Here is a 17,852-nt window from a genome sequence, read left to right as displayed (position 1 = left end):
AAAGTTAATTTTTTTGGTACCGGCTCTGTATTTAATTTAAAATAATTAACTCTTAATAAAATCATATATTTACAGATACCAGAACTGTATTTAAGAATGTTTTGTTTAAATGTAATGTTTATTTAAACATACTGCAGTTCAATTTTTTTTGGTAAAGGAAATGTTTATGATTTATTAAGTAATATTAAATCATATATCTTATTAAATATAACTTTACAGTTTATATTATTTTAAAAAATATATATTGTTTGATGCTTTACTTTTTCGATATAAAACAACAACAACAACAATAACAACAACAACAACAACAACAACAATAATAATAATAATAATAATAATAATTTGTATTGCTTGTAAAAGATGTATATTGTGACACACTTCCGGGTTGAACACGTCTCACCCGGATGTTCTCGCAACATCTCGCGAGATTTCGCCCATTAACTTCAGGCTGTAGGTGAGTACCGGACCGGTTTGTGGTTCTCTAGGTGTTTGTTTGTGTATAAATTCAGTGTTATAAAGTGTTTGTTTGTGTATAAATTCAGTCTCAGAGGAACTTTACGCGCTTTGTGATTTTCTTTCTTCTCTTCATGACTGAGTTTTAGATCCCAACGCAACTGAAGCTGCTATTTTAGAGGGTTTTTTAAATTGTTATTTAAACTCCAAATAATTAATTTTAAGTATGCAGCTGTAAACCCTTTAAAAGGTTACTGTAGTGTAACTGTGTGTAACTCACAAACTAAATGTGTTTTTATTTATTTATTTATTTATTTATTTACATGCATGTAAACTTTGCACATTAACCTTAGTTCCTCTAGATCCTGCACAGTCACGTGATTTCCTCATGATCATTAAACTTCAGGCAAATGAAAGATAGATTAGATCTGACTTCTGATATAATATTGTGTTAAATCATTAAATATTCTGTGATTAATCATCAAAATAACACCAACACATCTAATATTTCACTCCTTTGTATGCTGTTTATAGATGCAGGTCAGGATTTTGTGTTTGGGAATTTTTAATATTAATAATAAGAAGAATTTTTAAAACCCTGGATATTCTAGATATTGAAATATTCTGCTGTATAAATATACAACATTTTATAGTAGATTACTGCATATCATTCTGAAACGGTTTTGTAATTTAGAGAAAAACGCTCTGCTCTCAAAATGGACATGTTTTTGTGTTGTGTTTCCAGTTGTGTATTTTTGTGTTTTAAAAGCTACTTTAATCATCCGAGAAAAGAAACAGATGTCACGTCTGTACATCTTCCCCCTTTTATTATTTACATTTTTCTGCACAGTTTTATCACATTTTCTCCCATGATCCAGTCAATGACCTTTTGACCTTTGCTATTTTTAAATAAGGCTTTATTTATTTATTAAATCTCACCAAGAAAGAGCAATAACACCGACACAGAAAATATTCTGTATATTTTTCATTTTATTTTAAAATTATTTATTTGTGTTATTTTAACACATCTTCTGTGCCCTCAGATTTAACATGTAACATGTTTGTTTTATTTAATGTATTTTAAAATATAGCATGGACCTTTTTAAAGCCCTAAATCATTATCATTTAACATGAGTGTAGATGTTAAAGCAGATATCTTTTTAGACGTATTATTTTCCGCACGTTTTATCACAGCTTCTCCTTTTTCATGATTTTTATGAGTCCGCGGATTTAACAAGTTGCAGATGATAATTTATTCTCCTGAGGAAAGTGAAATAACCCTGATCTGTACGTTCGGTGTGATCAGATGTTCTACACGTGCCTCTGTAATAAAATATGAAGGTTCCACTTCGTCCTCATGAGGAAGAGTGACTTCCTGCAGGAACTCTGTATCTGTGGTTGGTTCTGGTTTTGATTTTAATCTGTATTAATATGACGATATTTTATTATCAGACTTTCACACAGTATCCTCTTATCTGTCCATTCTGCAGGTGTGTGTGTGTGTGTGTGTGTGTGTGTGTAAATCATGGGCCGGCTGGATGGAAAAGTGATCGTGTTGTCTGCGGCTGCGCAGGGAATCGGCCGAGCTGCCGCTCTGGTGTGTATTTTATTCCTCATCAGCGAGTGTTAGGGGTCCAAGCACCAGGTTATTCACAGCAAACACTATAAGACTGTTACGTACTCTATAACGTACACGAACGCCACCGCACGTGCTCACGCTGACACGAGTCAGAGTGGTCAGTTCAAGCGTTTACATGGTAATGTTTTTCTCCTCGATCAGATTAGAAAAGGAATAAAATGGAAAACTACTCTAATCGGCGAAATCGCAGCTGCACACAATAGCTTTGCGCGCTCTTTCACAGTGATGTGTGTTGGTAAACGAGACCTTTTAGCTGTACTCGTGTTCGACGCATGTAAAATGTCTTATGGAGTGGTTGGAGCGGAGCGATCAGCGGGTCAGGACTGAGAATGCAGTGTTTGTTTGTGTGTGTGTGTGTGTGTGTGTGTGTGTGTGTGTGTGTGTGTTTTGCTGTTGTGTGTTTGTGCCCTGCAGAACCAGTCAGGTTTCATTACAGCTGTGTTTGTGTGCTAAATAACAGAAGTGACAGAGCGGCGCTGCTGAAGCCCGAGGAGGATAAAAACACACACTAGTGCGGCTTTACATCCAGAATCTGAACTCAGAAGCCCTTTAATAATCACACAGATCATCAGGAGCTCAGGAACGAAGACGATGAAGAACATCTGCTTATTAAAGTGATAGAATTACAGATGGACATTTTCACAGTTCCTGGGGGTTTTCTGTGATTTATTATATAACAAGTAAATTTTTAGAAATGAGCACTTTTATATTATTGTTTAATTCGCCCTGTCGTCACCGTTCAAGCTTCAGATTATTTTTATTTATTTGTTATTTTTTGTCATTGCACACATTTCATTTCCTTCTTTCTCTTTTTGCATGAAATGATATTTATTCTGTGTAAAATCTCAATAAAATGCTGTATTTATGTGTTTATTGATTTATTTTTGTAGGCTTTTGCTAAAGAAGGAGCTCAGGTCATTGCTACGGACCTGAACGGTGAGAAACTGAAAGAACTGGACGGGACTCCAGGTAGTGAAACCACGCCACCTAGTGACACTGCAGCATGGTTTACACCTTGTGTTTGATAAAAAATATATAGTTATTAAACTTTAAGAAATATATGTATCTTTTTTTACACATTCTGTGCCGCTATAAGGTTATACATTATATAATTTATAGAACTGATATTTTTATCGATATTGTTTGAAATAAAAGTGTAAATATTGCTTCTGTGCACTGCTTCATAAACGTTTGAGACAAAACCACGCTGAACTGTAAATATTATCTTTAAATGATTCATATTATGTTCTGTTTTATTCAGGAATCAGGACTCAGGTGCTGGATGTGACTAAAAAGGAGCAGGTGGAGGCTCTGGCTAAAGAGTTGGAGCGAGTTGACGTGCTGTTTAACATAGCGGGGTAACGACTTTCACTTCCACACACTCTGATCAGGATTAAACACTGAAAACGAACAAACAAATAATAAATAAATAATCTGGAGTCAGTGTGAGGTGTGGTGAATAAATGACATAAAAAATAGTAGTAATAGTGGTGGTGATGATGGTGGTGGTGGTGATGCTGCTGGTGATGGTGATGGTGGTGGTGATGATGATGATGGTGGTGGTGGTGATGGTGGTGGTGATGATGGTGGTGGTGGTGATGCTGCTGCTGGTGATGATGGTGGTGGTGGTGGTGATGATGGTGGTGGTGATGATGATGATGGTGATGATGATGGTGGTCGTGGTGGTGATGATGATGGTGGTGGTGGTGATGATGATGGTGGTGGTGGTGATGATGGTGGTAGTAGAAGTGGTGGTGATAATGATGGTGGTGATAATGATGGTGGTGATAATGATGGTGGTGATGATAATGATGGTGGTGATGATGATGGTGGTGGTGATGATGGTGGTGATGGTGGTGGTGGTGATGATGGTGGTGGTGATGATGGTGGTAGTAGTAGTGGTGGTGGTGATGATGGTGGTGGTGGTGATAATGATGGTGGTGATGATAATGATGGTGGTGATGGTGGTGGTGGTGATGATGGTGGTGGTGATGATGGTGGTAGTAGTAGTGGTGGTGGTGATGATGGTGGTGGTGGTGATAATGATGGTGGTGATGATAATGATGGTGGTGATGGTGGTGGTGGTGATGATGGTGGTGATAATTTAGCACTTCACAGCTGTGTTAATTCCTTATCAGTCTGTTTCTTGGTTTCTTCTCCCCCAGGTTTGTTCATCATGGTACGGTCCTGGACTGTGAGGAGTCGGACTGGGACTTTACCATGAACCTGAACGTACGCAGCATGTACCTGATGATCAGAGCTTTCCTGCCCCAGGTCACTCATCTACCCATTAACAAACTAACACAAAGCTCCGTTTACACTCACAATACCTTCAAATACATGAGTTAACTTCATCAGCTGTGATGGATCTGCCTTCTGGTTTTTTATTTAAATGAGCTAAAAGAAAAAGAGAGAGATCTGAACTCTTAACCTTTAGTCACATCACAGTTTACCCAGTTTACCCAGTGTACCCAGTATACCCAGTATACCCAGTGTACCCAGTTTACCCAGTGTACTCAGTGTACCCAGTTTACCCATTATACCCAGTGTACTCAGTGTACCCATTATACCCAGTGTACCCAGTGTACCCAGTGTACCCAGTTTACCCATTATACCCAGTGTACCCAGTGTACCCAGGATAAACATAAGAGATGAGTGAAAGTTACAGTTAGAGAGAATAGATGAGTAACGTATTGTGTATGATGGAGAAAAGGTGCCAGTATTAACAGAAGACTGCTGGGATGTTTGGGAGTTCGCACCAGAACAAACGCTGATGTTTTTGTTTGTGTTTTTCTTCAACGTTGCTGTATTTTCTGTGTGTTCATGCCCACAGATGTTGGCTCGCAGGTCTGGGAACATCATTAATATGGCATCTGTGGCGTCAAGCATCAAAGGCATGAAGATACTTTTATTGATTTATTGTATTATTTAAATAGTATGACTTTATAATTGCTGGTATAAACAGTGTGTGTGTGTGTGTGTGTGTGTGTGTGTGTGTGTGTAGGTGTCGTGAACAGGTGTGTGTACAGCACGTCTAAAGCAGCAGTGATCGGTCTCACCAAGTCTGTAGCTGCAGATTTCCTCGAGCAGGGGATTCGCTGTAACTGCATCTGCCCCGGTACACTGCTCAACTCTTATATACACACACTCACACACACACATGCAAACACAGAGTCTCAGTATCTACTGAAAACTCATATTTATGTTAAATTGGCCCAGGATCAGGGCTAACGATAAATGATCTTTGTACGACAGTTTTATAAATCTTTTATGTGCGGAGGATGTGCTTGAGATTTCGGTTCATAATTTATATGTATTTATATTTATTTATATACGTTAGCGTTTTTGTTCCGTTAGCAGCTCGAGGTCTTCCTCTCTTTTCTCTCTACAGGAACTGTAGACACTCCGTCACTCAGAGAGCGAATCCAGTCCAGACCGGATCCTGAACAGGTACTACCTTAAGATAAACTAAAACTTAAAATAAACATGATTTGTAAACATGTATTTACATATACACTTTACTGTAGTTTGAAAGGAGACTATATAATAATCCCAGGAGTCATGTGCTGGTCAGTACCTGGATATTTATTGTAATACATATTTTTAGGAAGAAAACCATGATCATGATTATGTGATGATGGACATTTTACCTCCTACAGCTTCAGAAGCAGAAGGTTTTTTTCCTCACACAGCTGATGAAGGACTTTTGTCCAAAATCAATCCCACTTTCATATCCAGCTAATAATGAAGAACTCTTTACGCTGGATTATCAGCCAGCACACGGATGCCAACATGGCCGCCGAGTGAGGAAACTCTAAGGTGATCTGCGTTATAAGAATATAAAGTCTTCTTCTGTGTTCGCGTTTCAGGCGTTTAAAGACTTCATGGCAAGGCAGAAGATCGGCAGGATGTGCACTGCGGAGGAAGTGGCTCATCTGTGTGTTTATCTCGCCTCCGATGAGGTCAGTTCAGAAAACTCATTATTTATCTATCAGGTTAAACATAATGTCCCGGCATGATCCTGTTTACAAAGTTATCACGATATTTTATTTATTAAAAATAATACAAAATATAAAACTACTATGTTGTTCATGACTTGTTTCATTGGGCAACATTTTATTTGTGATTGTCTATCATCATCATATTATTATTATTATATGACATCACTTCCTGTGTTGAAAACAATAACATGAAGACAGTAATTCGTAGAATTTTGTTGAAAATTCTACTTTTTCGATGGTTTTCAAGTTTCAAGCATGGCAAAAGAAAAAAAAAACAAGAAGGCGGAGTTTATGGCATATTCCGTTGAAATTCCTGTAATGTGACCAAAATCCACGTATAATAATAATAATAATAATAATAATCTGTAATTATCATAAAATGATCATATTTTGTGAATAATGTTTCTAGCGTGTGTGTAACATTGCGATATATCATCTATACAGTTATCATCACTTGCCTACGTTATTGTCATTTTAATTTATTTTATTTTTGCTACCTTTTGAACTGCAATCAACGCCAGAAATATTGGCACCCCTCAGGAAACGAGCAGCATTTTATGCTTAAACATGTACATGCCCTGTGCAATTATTTGTCGGACTAAATATATATATATATATATATATAATTATGTAGTATGGTTGTTTTCTTCAAAACTATTGGCACCTTCTTACAAAGTACAAAGCCGTACGCTCATGAATTGAAATCTTTCTTTGTATTTTTTTGTGTAATGGTATTTTTTTCTTTACTGCTAATGTAATTATTATATCTATTAACTGAAATGATCGTTTTGTTTGTGCAGTCGGGGTACGTGACCGGAGCCGAACACGTCATCGATGGAGGATGGAGTCTGTGATTATTTCACACTGTAATGGATAAATAACCTGTGATGTGTTCCTGTCATTGCAATGAATTAAAACACATCACGTTGGTCCGTTTTGAATTAAATCATTAATCAAATAAAAGACATAAAAGAGGGTAAAGCACTAATGATTATGGTTCAATCTTGTGATTATTTTATTATTATTTTTTAGGCCCATTCATTTTTGAATGAAAGGGTGTCAATAATTATTATTTCTCACTCAAAAGGTATCAAAATGTCTCCCAATCCGAATGTGAGGAACCTTAGTCTTGTCTGGTGATGTTTCTAATAAATTTTTACAAATGTAAATGTTATTGTTCTCCTATTTTTAAAATGTTTTGTCATGATCAATAGCGTGCTGCAGGGATGACGTCACTTTGTACCGGAACCGGAAGTTAGCATCACACTGGTTTCCTGGACAAAAACCCGATAGGATTTTCCCATAGGCTTTTGTATTATAGCAAAAAAACAAGCTCTGTGATCAACAAAAGTTTACAGTACGTTTTGTCCATCAAGATAATTTTCACAAAATGAACACAACTTTTATGAAGTTTGAAGCCTAAATACAATCGCCAGTAATAAAAAGCTAAAGACATGCTAGAAATGAACTACACCACGGTCGCTCGATTTAAACGTCACCATCACCAAGCTTACGAATACTTTTCCAAACTTGATTTAAAACATTTTCTATAACACGGATTTACTGTGTAAATCATCCACATTTTTCGGGGGGAATTGTGCACAGCAAACCTGAACCAGTTTATCTGCAAATATTTGTCCTGTACGGCGTGATGACGTTTAATGTCCCCGACAAACTCCGTAGTCTCATTTAGCAACTTGTTAGCGACCGCCTTTTTCAGTACGCGTAAAAGCGTTTTAAAAAATCATGAGTGGGGTATAACTGGTGTATTTATGTCGTAGAATAAAAGTGAAAATATTTCGAGCTTGTGTTTACCACAGACCTTATTTCATTCTTTTAACCAAAATCCCATTTTAAAAACCTATTAACTTCGGGACGAAGTGCTAAAATGCTAATTCGTTTTGGCGTTATAAAATGACGTCATCCCTGCGCCACTCAATAATATCGCTATTAAACTCTGTGCTGTTTACAATCGGCTTCCATTTTAGTTTTCATCCGCTTCCTTATAGTTCTGTGACTGGTTCAATCCCAAACCGCTCCCTATATTCTAGTGCACTGAGTAGGGAGTAACCGCCATGACATCACATCTTAAGTAGTGCTCGCTCAGAGAGAGGAAGTATTTGGGATCGAGCCGGGGATTTCAGCACCACAGCGGTTTTCTTCAGCATCCACACCAGAGGAAGAAGCACGAGCTCGGTAGGAAGTGAGTAACCATGACAACCGGTTTACATTTTAACAGGTATTATGTTGACTAGCTAAACCGGAAATGTACTTCATGATTTTATTCCCCACCTTGTTTTTTTCTTTTTCTTATAACGAGTTGAATCAGTCGGTTGGCTGTTTACACTGTAACCTGGTAGAAAAATAACAGTGTTAACGTACATAAAAGCACAAAATATCATCTTTATTAACTTCACTAAAAAGGGATGAATCCCAAAATGGCTCCATGTTCACTATATATAAGTGCACTAATTAGGGTAGAAGTAATTACACACACTAGACACTGGTGCATTATGGGCCATGTGTGGATTCAGCTACCTTAAATTTATACTGTAATATTTATGTAATTTGATAGTATTTTTTGTAAATTTTATAGTAAATATATTTGTATCTTAATCTTTAAGTCCATGTGGTGCTAAAGTAGCATATGGTGAGTTAATTAGTGTGTAGTCTGGTTAAAATCGGATTAACTGTTCAATTTAAGCTGCTTTTATCCCGGTTTACGCCTCTGTTCACATCACAACCACAAAAGAGTTAATTCAGTCAACGCTTTAATTAAAATGTCAACAAAATTACATCTAAGCCTTAAAAAAAACTTGATTTATTCATAATGTATCCAAAATACCTTGTATTGAACCACGCCCAATGCACAACAACTAAAAACTACACACATTTCTGACCATAATGGGGTTAAAAATCTGAATTTTTATATAAGGAATAAAATGTATTCCTCTTCTTATCAGTTTAGAGTCGCGTAACGCCCACGATACGAGTCGCTTCCTGTTCTCACTTACGTTATAGCAGCTATAAACACTCGCTCCCTCACCTGTCTCGCTTTCTCCTGTCTTGATGTTAATAAAAGAAAAAACAACACACGGCTTGTCATGTCACGTCAAGTTCGAGACCTGACTGTTCACTTGCTCCCTAGCCAGATAATCCGTGTTATTCCCTTCACCTGTCAGTGGTTTTAATGTTATGGCTGATCGCTGTACATCTGACTGTTACAAAGTGCTGACACTGGAGACTCCTTCACATAAACATCTCCTTACTTTAAGAAAACTTCACCATATCAACGATTTATATGGCGCGTCCATCGTACAAGTCCCTGTGAACGAGCTGTTTCTGAGGAGCGCATTAATATAAATGTGTCAGAGCTGCTGTTACAGACAATTAATTAAACATCATCTGAAGAATCACAGTCTCGAACTCAACATGCTATATTGTGTCATGCATGTTTTAAAAAGTATAGCAATATAATATTTTAGCCATATCATCCAGCTTTATATAAATAACAGAGGTGCAGATTAAACACCTGAATTTATCCTCCCTGGTGTATGACAGGCTGCTTGTAGCTCCGCCCAGTTAGTGGGCGGGAAGTGGAGGTGGAAGTGGCGTGAACGTCCTCGCTGGTCGGAGATGAAGTGATCTCTCGGTATTATGGACCATGCTGAGTCTCAACCCGATTCATCCCGCTCGCTGGAGGAGGAAGAAGCTCCTGTGGTGGGAAACCATGCTGAGGTACGACAGGCGTTAAAAAGACGTTTACGTTTATCTTGCATTATTATTACTAACGTTATCATTTAAGTCCTGACATTCTTTCATTACATACTGTGCTTAATTATTTATATATATATATTTATATAAAACTAAATTTGTTTTACTGTGTCTTATTACATATAAGAGTTTAATTTATTAAAATGTATAATATTGTAATAGTTTTATAATAGACATACAGTTCACACCTTTCAGTTTTTATAGTCATTGTATGTGTGTGTGTGTTAGATTTACACGCTCTGCTGTTACATGAGTAGGTTTTATGCGGTGTGTGTGTGTGTGTGTGTGTGTGTGTGTGAGACAAACCCTGCAGAACAAATAGGAACCTGTGACTCCACTGATACACTCTTTATCTAATATTTCTGATTACGTGGGAGTCAACACGGGCTGGGCTTCACGTGTACCTGTGCGAATCACACACACACACACACACACACACACACACACACACCTAGACACACAGAGTAAGGTGTTCTTCAGCATGGTTTTGTGATTAGGTTTGTATTGATATTTCCAGCACTGTTCGGGTAATCAGACGTTCCATGCGTTGTTGAGTGAGGACACGGAGGACACGGAGGAGACGGAGGGGCAGAGACCCGGACACCCGATAGACGCCTCCACCAACACGGAGCCGAAGCGACGATGCTGCGGGTGGCTGAGGAGGCGGTGCCCGTGTCCCCCCCGCGGCCTGCTGGCATCACTTATCACCAAAGGTGAGTGGGGCGAAGGGATGCACCGAAAATTTACCAATCACTTGTAATAAATTATACACAAATCCCCAACGGTCCAAACTTCTGAGCCCCGAATAAAATAAAAACATTTAAAAATAATTATGTTACTCAAAATCCTAAAAAACAACTAAAAATGGCCCAAGAACATCTTTACACCTTTATCCTTATTAACAATAAAATATATATGCATCAGTATGCAAATTTAGACACGCCCCTACATTCTATCCGTATCATAGTCTCCTCATTTTATCGCTGATTTATTTTACACCAGCCAAAGCCTGTCAGAAAATATCGCTGTGTTTCCATGACAACCATCATCTGTTCAACATCAGCTAGGTTTTCTAGCTAATCAGCGTAGCATTTGGGTTGTGTGGCTAAATTTATTTAACTGGACCTCTGTGTGTGTGTGTGTGTGTGTGTGTGTCCCCAGCATCCATGGCCACGGTGTTATTCGGAGTGGTTTGGTCCATCACTGAGGACGAGTGTCTCCCCGGAGGAAACCTGTTCGGCATCGTCATCGTGTTTATCTGCTCTCTGATTGGAGGAAAGCTTGTGGGATTAGTCCGTCTGCCCCGCCTCCCGCCCCTCCCTCCTCTCCTGGGTATCACGCCTTCTTTTATTCTCACTGACTTTTTAACTTTTCCATATAAGGTGAATTTTTTGTCTGTTTCTATCAGCTGAAGAGGTGCGAAAAGATGATGTCATCAAAAGAGACACACTGGTGATATTATATTTTTTTGAAACATCAATGTTCTTTGGTCATGTGGTTAATTTCAGCTGAATTAATACTGAATAGATGTAGTTAATTGTGTATTATAGTTTTGAGGTTTATATGCTGTAACAGAAGAAAGAAAGTTGCAAAAACCAAAACCTGCTGCTGAAGAGTTTGTTCCTGTTGGCTGCTTTAAAATAATATTTTCATCCTTCTTAAAAAAATAAACTGTCCTGTTTAAACAAATGTCTCAGTTACGTCGTCGATGTTTTTCTTTCTCCAACCAAAGTCTGTGAGAAAAGTGTAGCTGATATCCCAGAGGGTAGTTAGATCTTCACTGTGTGTGTGTGTGTGTTCAGGTATGTTGTTAGCAGGTGTCCTCCTCAGGAACATCCCCGTGGTAACGGAGGCGGTGTACATCGACTTCAGATGGTCCGCGTCTCTGAGAAACGGCGCCCTGGCTGTCATTCTGACCCGAGCTGGCCTGGGATTGGACGCTTCGGTACGTCAATCATTCCCAAACTCCGCCCACAACCTGCTGGGACACGTGTTCATGTTTTAGTTTCCCTTCATGTGTTGTTAGAGCTAAATTAGAATTTTGTAAATAAGGAGAAATGTAAGTTAATGAAGGTAAATAAGTAAAGAAGGTAAACAACAACCCAAAGAGCACATCCAAATCAACTAAGGAACGGTTTCACGAAAAGAAGATCAAAGTTTTTGAAATACAATCTGATGGATCTAGAATGTTTTTGCAAGAAAGAGTGGGAAAATATCGCCAAGTGAAGATGTGCGACGCTGACAGACTCTTACCCAAGAAGACTGAGTGGTGTAATAACATCAAAAGCTGCTTCAACTGAGTATTAGTTTAGGGGTGTGTATACTTATGCAACCAGGTTATTGTAAGTTTTTGTATTTTCCCCTAAAATGTGTCAGATTGTTTTTCAGTTCATTTTTATACGCTGTAATTTCACATCGAGGGTGGAAACAGTTCTGACGTGATCTGCCATTTTATCTGAGGTGGTGTTGGTTTCAGGCGCTGAAGAAGCTGAAGGCGGTGTGTGTCCGTGTGGCTGCGGGTCCGTGTCTCATCGAAAGCTCGACCGTGGCTCTGCTGTCTCACTTCCTCATGGGACTTCCCTGGATCTGGGGCTTCATACTGGGGTTCGGCTGCAGTTATTAAACCCACACACACACACACACACACACACACACACGCACACACACACTCACACACACTTTACAGTTTAATACAAGTGCAGTTTAAGTAAAAGGTGTTTGTTTTGCTATACAGTTATAATAATTTGAATTATGTAGATAAGTGAAGCATGAAGGTCTAACAGTAAACCGTAGCTGTCGGTGTGTTTGTGGTGTTCAGGTTCGTTCTGGGTGCCGTGTCTCCTGCTGTGGTGGTTCCCTCCATGCTGCTACTGCAGAAGGACGGGTACGGGGCGGAGCAGGGCGTGCCCACGCTCTTAATGGCCGCCGGAAGCTTCGACGATGTCCTGGCCATCACAGGGTTCACCACCTGCCTCGGCATCGCCTTCGCCACCGGTACCTGAACCTCACGCTGAAACTCTGTGTGCCGAAATGAGATTTGAACTCGGGTTATAACCCCGTCTCTGTGCCGCCCCCTGCAGGCTCTACCTGGTTCAACATCCTCCGAGGGTTTTTAGAGGTTTTAGGGGGTGTGGTTGTGGGCGTGGCTCTCGGGTTCTTCCTTCGTTATTTTCCCAGTGAAGACCAGGTAAAGACTCCTGATTACACTCCACACTCACGACATTACATTAGTGTAGAGAATAAATTCACGCTGTAGATGTGTGAAAGTAATCGAGTGTTGTATTATGTGTGTGTGTGTGTGTGTGTGTGCTCTGTAGAAAGGTCTGGTGCTGAAGCGTTCCTTCCTGCTGCTCGGTCTCGGTGTGTTTGCTGTGTTCGGCTCTAACGTGGCCGGATTCCCCGGGTCTGGAGGACTCTGTACGCTCGTCCTCGCGTTCCTCGCTGGAACCGGCTGGGAAAATAACAAAGTACGATTCTCTCTCGCAAAAAACCCCAAACACCAGGTCACTTTCTGCACAGCTCTTTCTTTATGTAAATATATTTTCTGCATGTAGATAATAAATCGTTTTATTTTCCTCTTCACTTCTCTTCATCCTTTTTTCTGCTTCTTTTTCCCTTTTTCTTTTTTATTTTCTTTCTTTATTCCATTTCTTTTTTCCATCACTGAATTACTAATTGTTAACTGAATTTACTTGTTACTCTTCCAATTGTTTCTTTTCTTTCTTTTTAAATTTTCCTCTGCTTTCTCCTTTTTCTTCTTTCTTGTGTACCTGTATCTGTGTGTGTGTGTGTGTGTGTGTGTGTGTGTGTGTGTGTTCAGGCTTCTGTAGAGGAGGTTGTAGGTAAGGTATGGGATGTGTTTCAGCCTCTGTTGTTTGGGCTGATTGGAGCTGAAATCCGGGTCGGTGCTCTAGAGCCTATCACAGTGGGTCAGTCTCACACATGCGCACACACACACACACACACACACACACACACACATACATGCACACAAAATACTAAAGAAAAGAAGTGGTTTAATTCATAATTTTATTACTGTATGTGTTTGTGTGTGTGTGTGTGTTTGTGTGTCTGTGTGTGTGTGTCTGTGTGTGTGTGTGTGTGTCTGTGTGTGTGTGTCTGTGTGTGTGTGTGTGTGTATGTGTGTGCGTGTGTGTGTGTGTGTGTTTGTGTGTGTGTGTGTGCGCGTGTGTGTGTGTGTGTATGTGTGTGTGTGTGTGTGTGTGTGTGTGTGTGTGTGTCCTCAGCTCTGGGTCTGGCCACTCTCAGCATTGCCCTGAGTGTGAGGATCTTCTTCACCTTCCTCATGGTGCTCTGCGCTGGATTTGATTTGAAAGAGAAGATCTTCATCGCTCTGGCCTGGATGCCTAAAGCCACTGTTCAGGTCACCTTCACTTAAAGCCTCGTTACATACAGCTTATAACCTGTTTACGACACATTCACATCTCACATGTCTTTTTGTTTCTTTTTCTTCTCTTATTTCCCTTTCTTCTCTCCTTTCTTCTGTGTGTGTGTGTGTATATGTATATATATATATATATATGGTGTTATTTATGTGTGTAGTAAATAGAGATGTCCTGAGTCAGCGGTTTGTACTAATCAGGGAACAGGAAATGAAGGTAAAGTGAACGCTGCAAGCTGATTGGCTGATTGTCTCTCTCGACAGGCTGCGATTGGCTCGACGGCTCTGGACACGGCGCGTGTGAAGCAGGATGAGGAGTGTCAGCGTTTTGGTATGGACGTGCTGAGCGTGGCCGTTCTCTCCATCCTCATCACTGCTCCACTCGGAGCGCTGCTCATCGGCCTGTGTGGACCACGCCTACTGAGGAGACCCAAGAACCCCGAGTGGGGTGAGACACACACACAGAGATGGGAGGATGGATGAGTGGAGGAATATCTTGATGGATGGATATGTGGATACGTGTCTAGATAAACTGATGTGATTCTGAAATCTAAAAGTATAAACACTTATATACAGGCCTTTAACTCTGTGTGTGTGTGTGTGTGTGTGCGTGTGTGTGTGTGTGTGTGTGTGTGTGTGTGTGTGTGTTACAGCTGTAAGTCAGGGTACTCTGTCGCCATCAGATGCCCGGGTCACCTACGAGAGTGCAATCTGATACTTGTGGAACTTTCCAGAACAGGCAGTCAGAAGATCAGTACCTCAAACTCTGGCTTTGTGACTCTCCTGTAACTCTATTTTGTCTCCTCTATGACTCTCCTGTGACTCCTCTGTCTCTCCTCTGTCTCTCCTCTGACTCTCCTCTGTCTCTCCTCTGACTCTCCTCTGTCTCTCCTCTGACTGTCCTCTGTCTCTCCTCTGTCTCTCCTCTGTCTCTCCTCTGTCTCTCCTCTGACTGTCCTCTGTCTCTCCTCTGTCTCTCCTCTGTCTCTCCTCTGACTCTCCTCTGTCTCTCCTCTGACTCTCCTCTGTCTCTCCTCTGTCTCTCCTCTGTCTCTCCTCTGACTGTCCTCTGTCTCTCCTCTGTCTCTCCTCTGACTCTCCTCTGTCTCTCCTCTGACTCTCCTCTGTCTCTCCTCTGACTGTCCTCTGTCTCCTCTATGACTCTCCTCTGTCTCTCCTCTGTCTCTCCTCTGACTCTCCTCTGTCTCTCCTCTGACTCTCCTCTGTCTCTCCTCTGACTGTCCTCTGTCTCTCCTCTGACTGTCCTCTGTCTCCTCTATGACTCTCCTCTGTCTCTCCTCTGTGACTACTTTGTTTTTTTTTCTTTCTTTTTTTTAAACAATTTTGACCATAGAATTTTGCAGGTTTGTTATGTATACACATTGCTCTTGATTATTTTAAGGCCTTTATTTTACATTTATATTTCTAAAGAGACGACTGAAAGCGGGAAATATAGACAAACATTATTTCTATTTAAGTCTTTGTTGTAATAAAAAAAAAGGGATTATCTGTTTTAAAGATAAAACAGCATCATGCTGGAATTATGCCATTTTGCTCACCACAATAAATCAGTGTGTATTTTATAAAATATAATTAAATTATATTAAATGAAATGTTAATCAGTTTTTCTCAGGTCATCGTGCTCCTTGCGCTCTTACGGCTCCATCAGTATTGAAAACTTTATTTATTTCTTTTCTCCTGTTTCACTGCTGGAATGAACACACGGTTGCTTTTGCATTGATTCTGATATATTTTTCATGGATTTTTTGTATTTATTACTAACAGTATATTGTATAGACATTGCAGCGTGTTACATCAATACTGTACAAATGGGATCATACAGATGAATCATACAGGGATATTTTCATGACTCTGGTCAGTAATGACTCGGTGTATCCATTAAAGGATTATGACAATTATTCTAGGCATGATGTGATTCATTTATCTGGGAAATGTAAAAACGGTCGTGTGTCGGCACTTTTATTCTGCAATACAGACTTTAACCACAAGGTGGAAGCAGAGCTCAAAGCAAATCATGAGCGGGTTGTGGAGGATTGTGTTACAGGCAGAACACAACGCTTTATTATTTGTGCTCAGTAATTGTCACTGGTTCCCCTTCACTCACTCTGTGCTATGAAATACTCTTTAGAAATATATTTCAATTAACACACTTAACGTTCAGTACACTGTTTTTAAATGAGACTGAAATCTGAAAGTGACTTCCTCTATCCTCTCTGAGAGACCACACGGGTAACACAGACCAAACTCACGCAACTATTCTAAAGACTTTGCTCAAGCGTGAGACTTCTGTTTGTTCATCTACCTGTCAGGTGAGTTTATCTTTCCAAATATCAATTAGACAAATGTTCAGAAGGGCTGTTCGTCATGATTGAAACTCTGAAGAGTTTTGTACACAGTGCAGTTTGCCAGTTCACTCATGGAGCTGCTGCTGGGGTAAGAGTCTTTATTAGGCTCCAGATCCTCTGTGACTCTGAGAAAGCTGTTACTGAAAGTGAGTGAGGCAGTGCTGCCCCCTGGAGGCTCTAACATGCTCCGAGGGCTTTCGGAGGTTCTAAATGCCATGTGTGGGTGAATCAAGATCCATCCTGATGCTCTACTTCTGCTTGGAGCTTCTGCCCACAGAGACTCACTCACTGCTGCTGAGGGTTGGCCCACATGTGTAGCCTAAAGATTCTAGAGATTTAAAGCTAAAAACTCTTCTGTAATGAATAAAAGACCCTCATAATAATGACGATCATAATGAAACCAACCAACGATGACCTCGGACATCAGAGGCCTGGCTTGCAGCAGTCTGGACGGTTGCTGTGTAGATCACCTTCAGGACTGGCTGACAGCAAGATCAACACCGACGTCATCTAAGGAATTCATTTTTAAATTTATGTGGATAGTTTTGACATGTTCTCTGTTAAGCTCAAGAGATCTCAAGTTGAGCAGAGCTGAAGTTTTGCAAAAGCTGGGATTGAATATACGTGAGGCTCGAGGAGACGAAGATGGTGGGGTTTTGGCGGAGGTCATTTTAAAAGATGAAGGTGCTATGACACGTGATTTTCTTTGTGGGATTTGGTGGCTTTGTGCTAAAAGCCTTGCCGCTGAATCTACAGGTTGGTGGTTCAAATCCAGCTTCTCCGTGTGTTTTATATGTTTTGTGGAGAAATGTAGAAGGTGGAGTTAATATGGCAGGTTTTTGTTGGCCGATGTCATTTTTTGGCATGCCATTTGCAGTAATCAGGCGTGGTTGCATCTAGTCCAGCTGAACCCCATTATGAACGCAGTTCCATAGATTTGGGGAATTAGTAACTATGGGGGCAAATACATTTTCACACAGGCCCATTGGCCCCTTGCACAGCAGTGAAAGGTCATTAAGGTCATCTGATCAAGGTTTACTCTCCCTGTCTAGGGCTAGGCTGAAAATAAAAGGTGATTGTGCTTTTTCAGCTTATGCGGTAAATTATTAAAGTAATGTGCTTCTGTAAAGCCTTCCGTTATATATTTAATGTTCCTGCTCAACTGAGGTGTTCGACAGCATCTTACAACTCATGTGTTTACTATTACTTTTAATTCT

General features: G+C 40.1%; 2 protein-coding genes across 5 annotated transcripts; both read left to right on the top strand.

The window, feature by feature from the left end:
• The first annotated feature begins 466 nt into the window (after positions 1 to 466).
• On the top strand, positions 467 to 7,262 carry bdh2 (3-hydroxybutyrate dehydrogenase, type 2). Of its 2 annotated transcripts, none has more exons than XM_053619499.1 (11): positions 467 to 1,262; positions 1,760 to 1,850; positions 1,944 to 2,050; positions 2,983 to 3,061; positions 3,354 to 3,450; positions 4,258 to 4,366; positions 4,926 to 4,986; positions 5,097 to 5,210; positions 5,484 to 5,542; positions 5,962 to 6,054; positions 6,894 to 7,262. In XM_053619499.1, exons 3-11 carry the CDS (start codon positions 1,979 to 1,981, stop codon positions 6,945 to 6,947), a joined length of 738 nt encoding a protein of 245 aa, XP_053475474.1. In that variant the 5' UTR covers positions 467 to 1,262; positions 1,760 to 1,850; positions 1,944 to 1,978; the 3' UTR covers positions 6,948 to 7,262. The 2 variants fall into 2 exon arrangements, with proteins under 2 accessions (XP_053475474.1, XP_053475473.1); XM_053619498.1 differs by having other exon boundaries at positions 1,760 to 1,852; positions 1,948 to 2,050.
• Positions 7,263 to 7,308: 46 nt separating this feature from the next.
• si:dkey-162b23.4 (sodium/hydrogen exchanger 9B2) lies at positions 7,309 to 16,188 on the top strand. 3 transcript variants are annotated; one of them, XM_053619497.1, is made up of 13 exons: positions 7,309 to 8,289; positions 9,655 to 9,831; positions 10,385 to 10,580; positions 11,029 to 11,199; positions 11,670 to 11,812; positions 12,344 to 12,471; positions 12,686 to 12,861; positions 12,948 to 13,054; positions 13,185 to 13,334; positions 13,688 to 13,796; positions 14,115 to 14,251; positions 14,534 to 14,717; positions 14,923 to 16,188. In XM_053619497.1, exons 2-13 carry the CDS (start codon positions 9,751 to 9,753, stop codon positions 14,982 to 14,984), a joined length of 1,644 nt encoding a protein of 547 aa, XP_053475472.1. In that variant the 5' UTR covers positions 7,309 to 8,289; positions 9,655 to 9,750; the 3' UTR covers positions 14,985 to 16,188. The 3 variants fall into 3 exon arrangements, with proteins under 3 accessions (XP_053475472.1, XP_053475469.1, XP_053475470.1); XM_053619494.1 differs by having other exon boundaries at positions 7,310 to 8,296; XM_053619495.1 differs by having other exon boundaries at positions 7,375 to 8,332.
• Positions 16,189 to 17,852: the final 1,664 nt, after the last annotated feature.

The sequence above is a fragment of the Ictalurus furcatus genome, chromosome 29 (assembly GCF_023375685.1).
Source record: "Ictalurus furcatus strain D&B chromosome 29, Billie_1.0, whole genome shotgun sequence".
Taxonomy (NCBI): domain Eukaryota; kingdom Metazoa; phylum Chordata; class Actinopteri; order Siluriformes; family Ictaluridae; genus Ictalurus; species Ictalurus furcatus.
Note: the sequence above shows the minus strand (reverse complement) of the source record. Positions and strands in the feature narration are given on the sequence as shown.

Excerpts from the sequence above, each read along its gene's own strand:
- bdh2 (XM_053619499.1), top strand. The coding sequence starts at position 1,979 with ATGGGCCGGCTGGATGGAAAAGTGATCGTGTTGTCTGCGGCTGCGCAG. Across the intron at positions 3,062-3,353 it reads AGAACTGGACGGGACTCCAG|GAATCAGGACTCAGGTGCTG; the intron begins GTAGTGAAACCA and ends TGTTTTATTCAG. Across the intron at positions 5,543-5,961 it reads CCAGACCGGATCCTGAACAG|GCGTTTAAAGACTTCATGGC; the intron begins GTACTACCTTAA and ends TTCGCGTTTCAG.
- si:dkey-162b23.4 (XM_053619497.1), top strand. The coding sequence starts at position 9,751 with ATGGACCATGCTGAGTCTCAACCCGATTCATCCCGCTCGCTGGAGGAG. Across the intron at positions 11,200-11,669 it reads GCCCCTCCCTCCTCTCCTGG|GTATGTTGTTAGCAGGTGTC; the intron begins GTATCACGCCTT and ends GTGTGTGTTCAG. Across the intron at positions 11,813-12,343 it reads GCCTGGGATTGGACGCTTCG|GCGCTGAAGAAGCTGAAGGC; the intron begins GTACGTCAATCA and ends TGTTGGTTTCAG.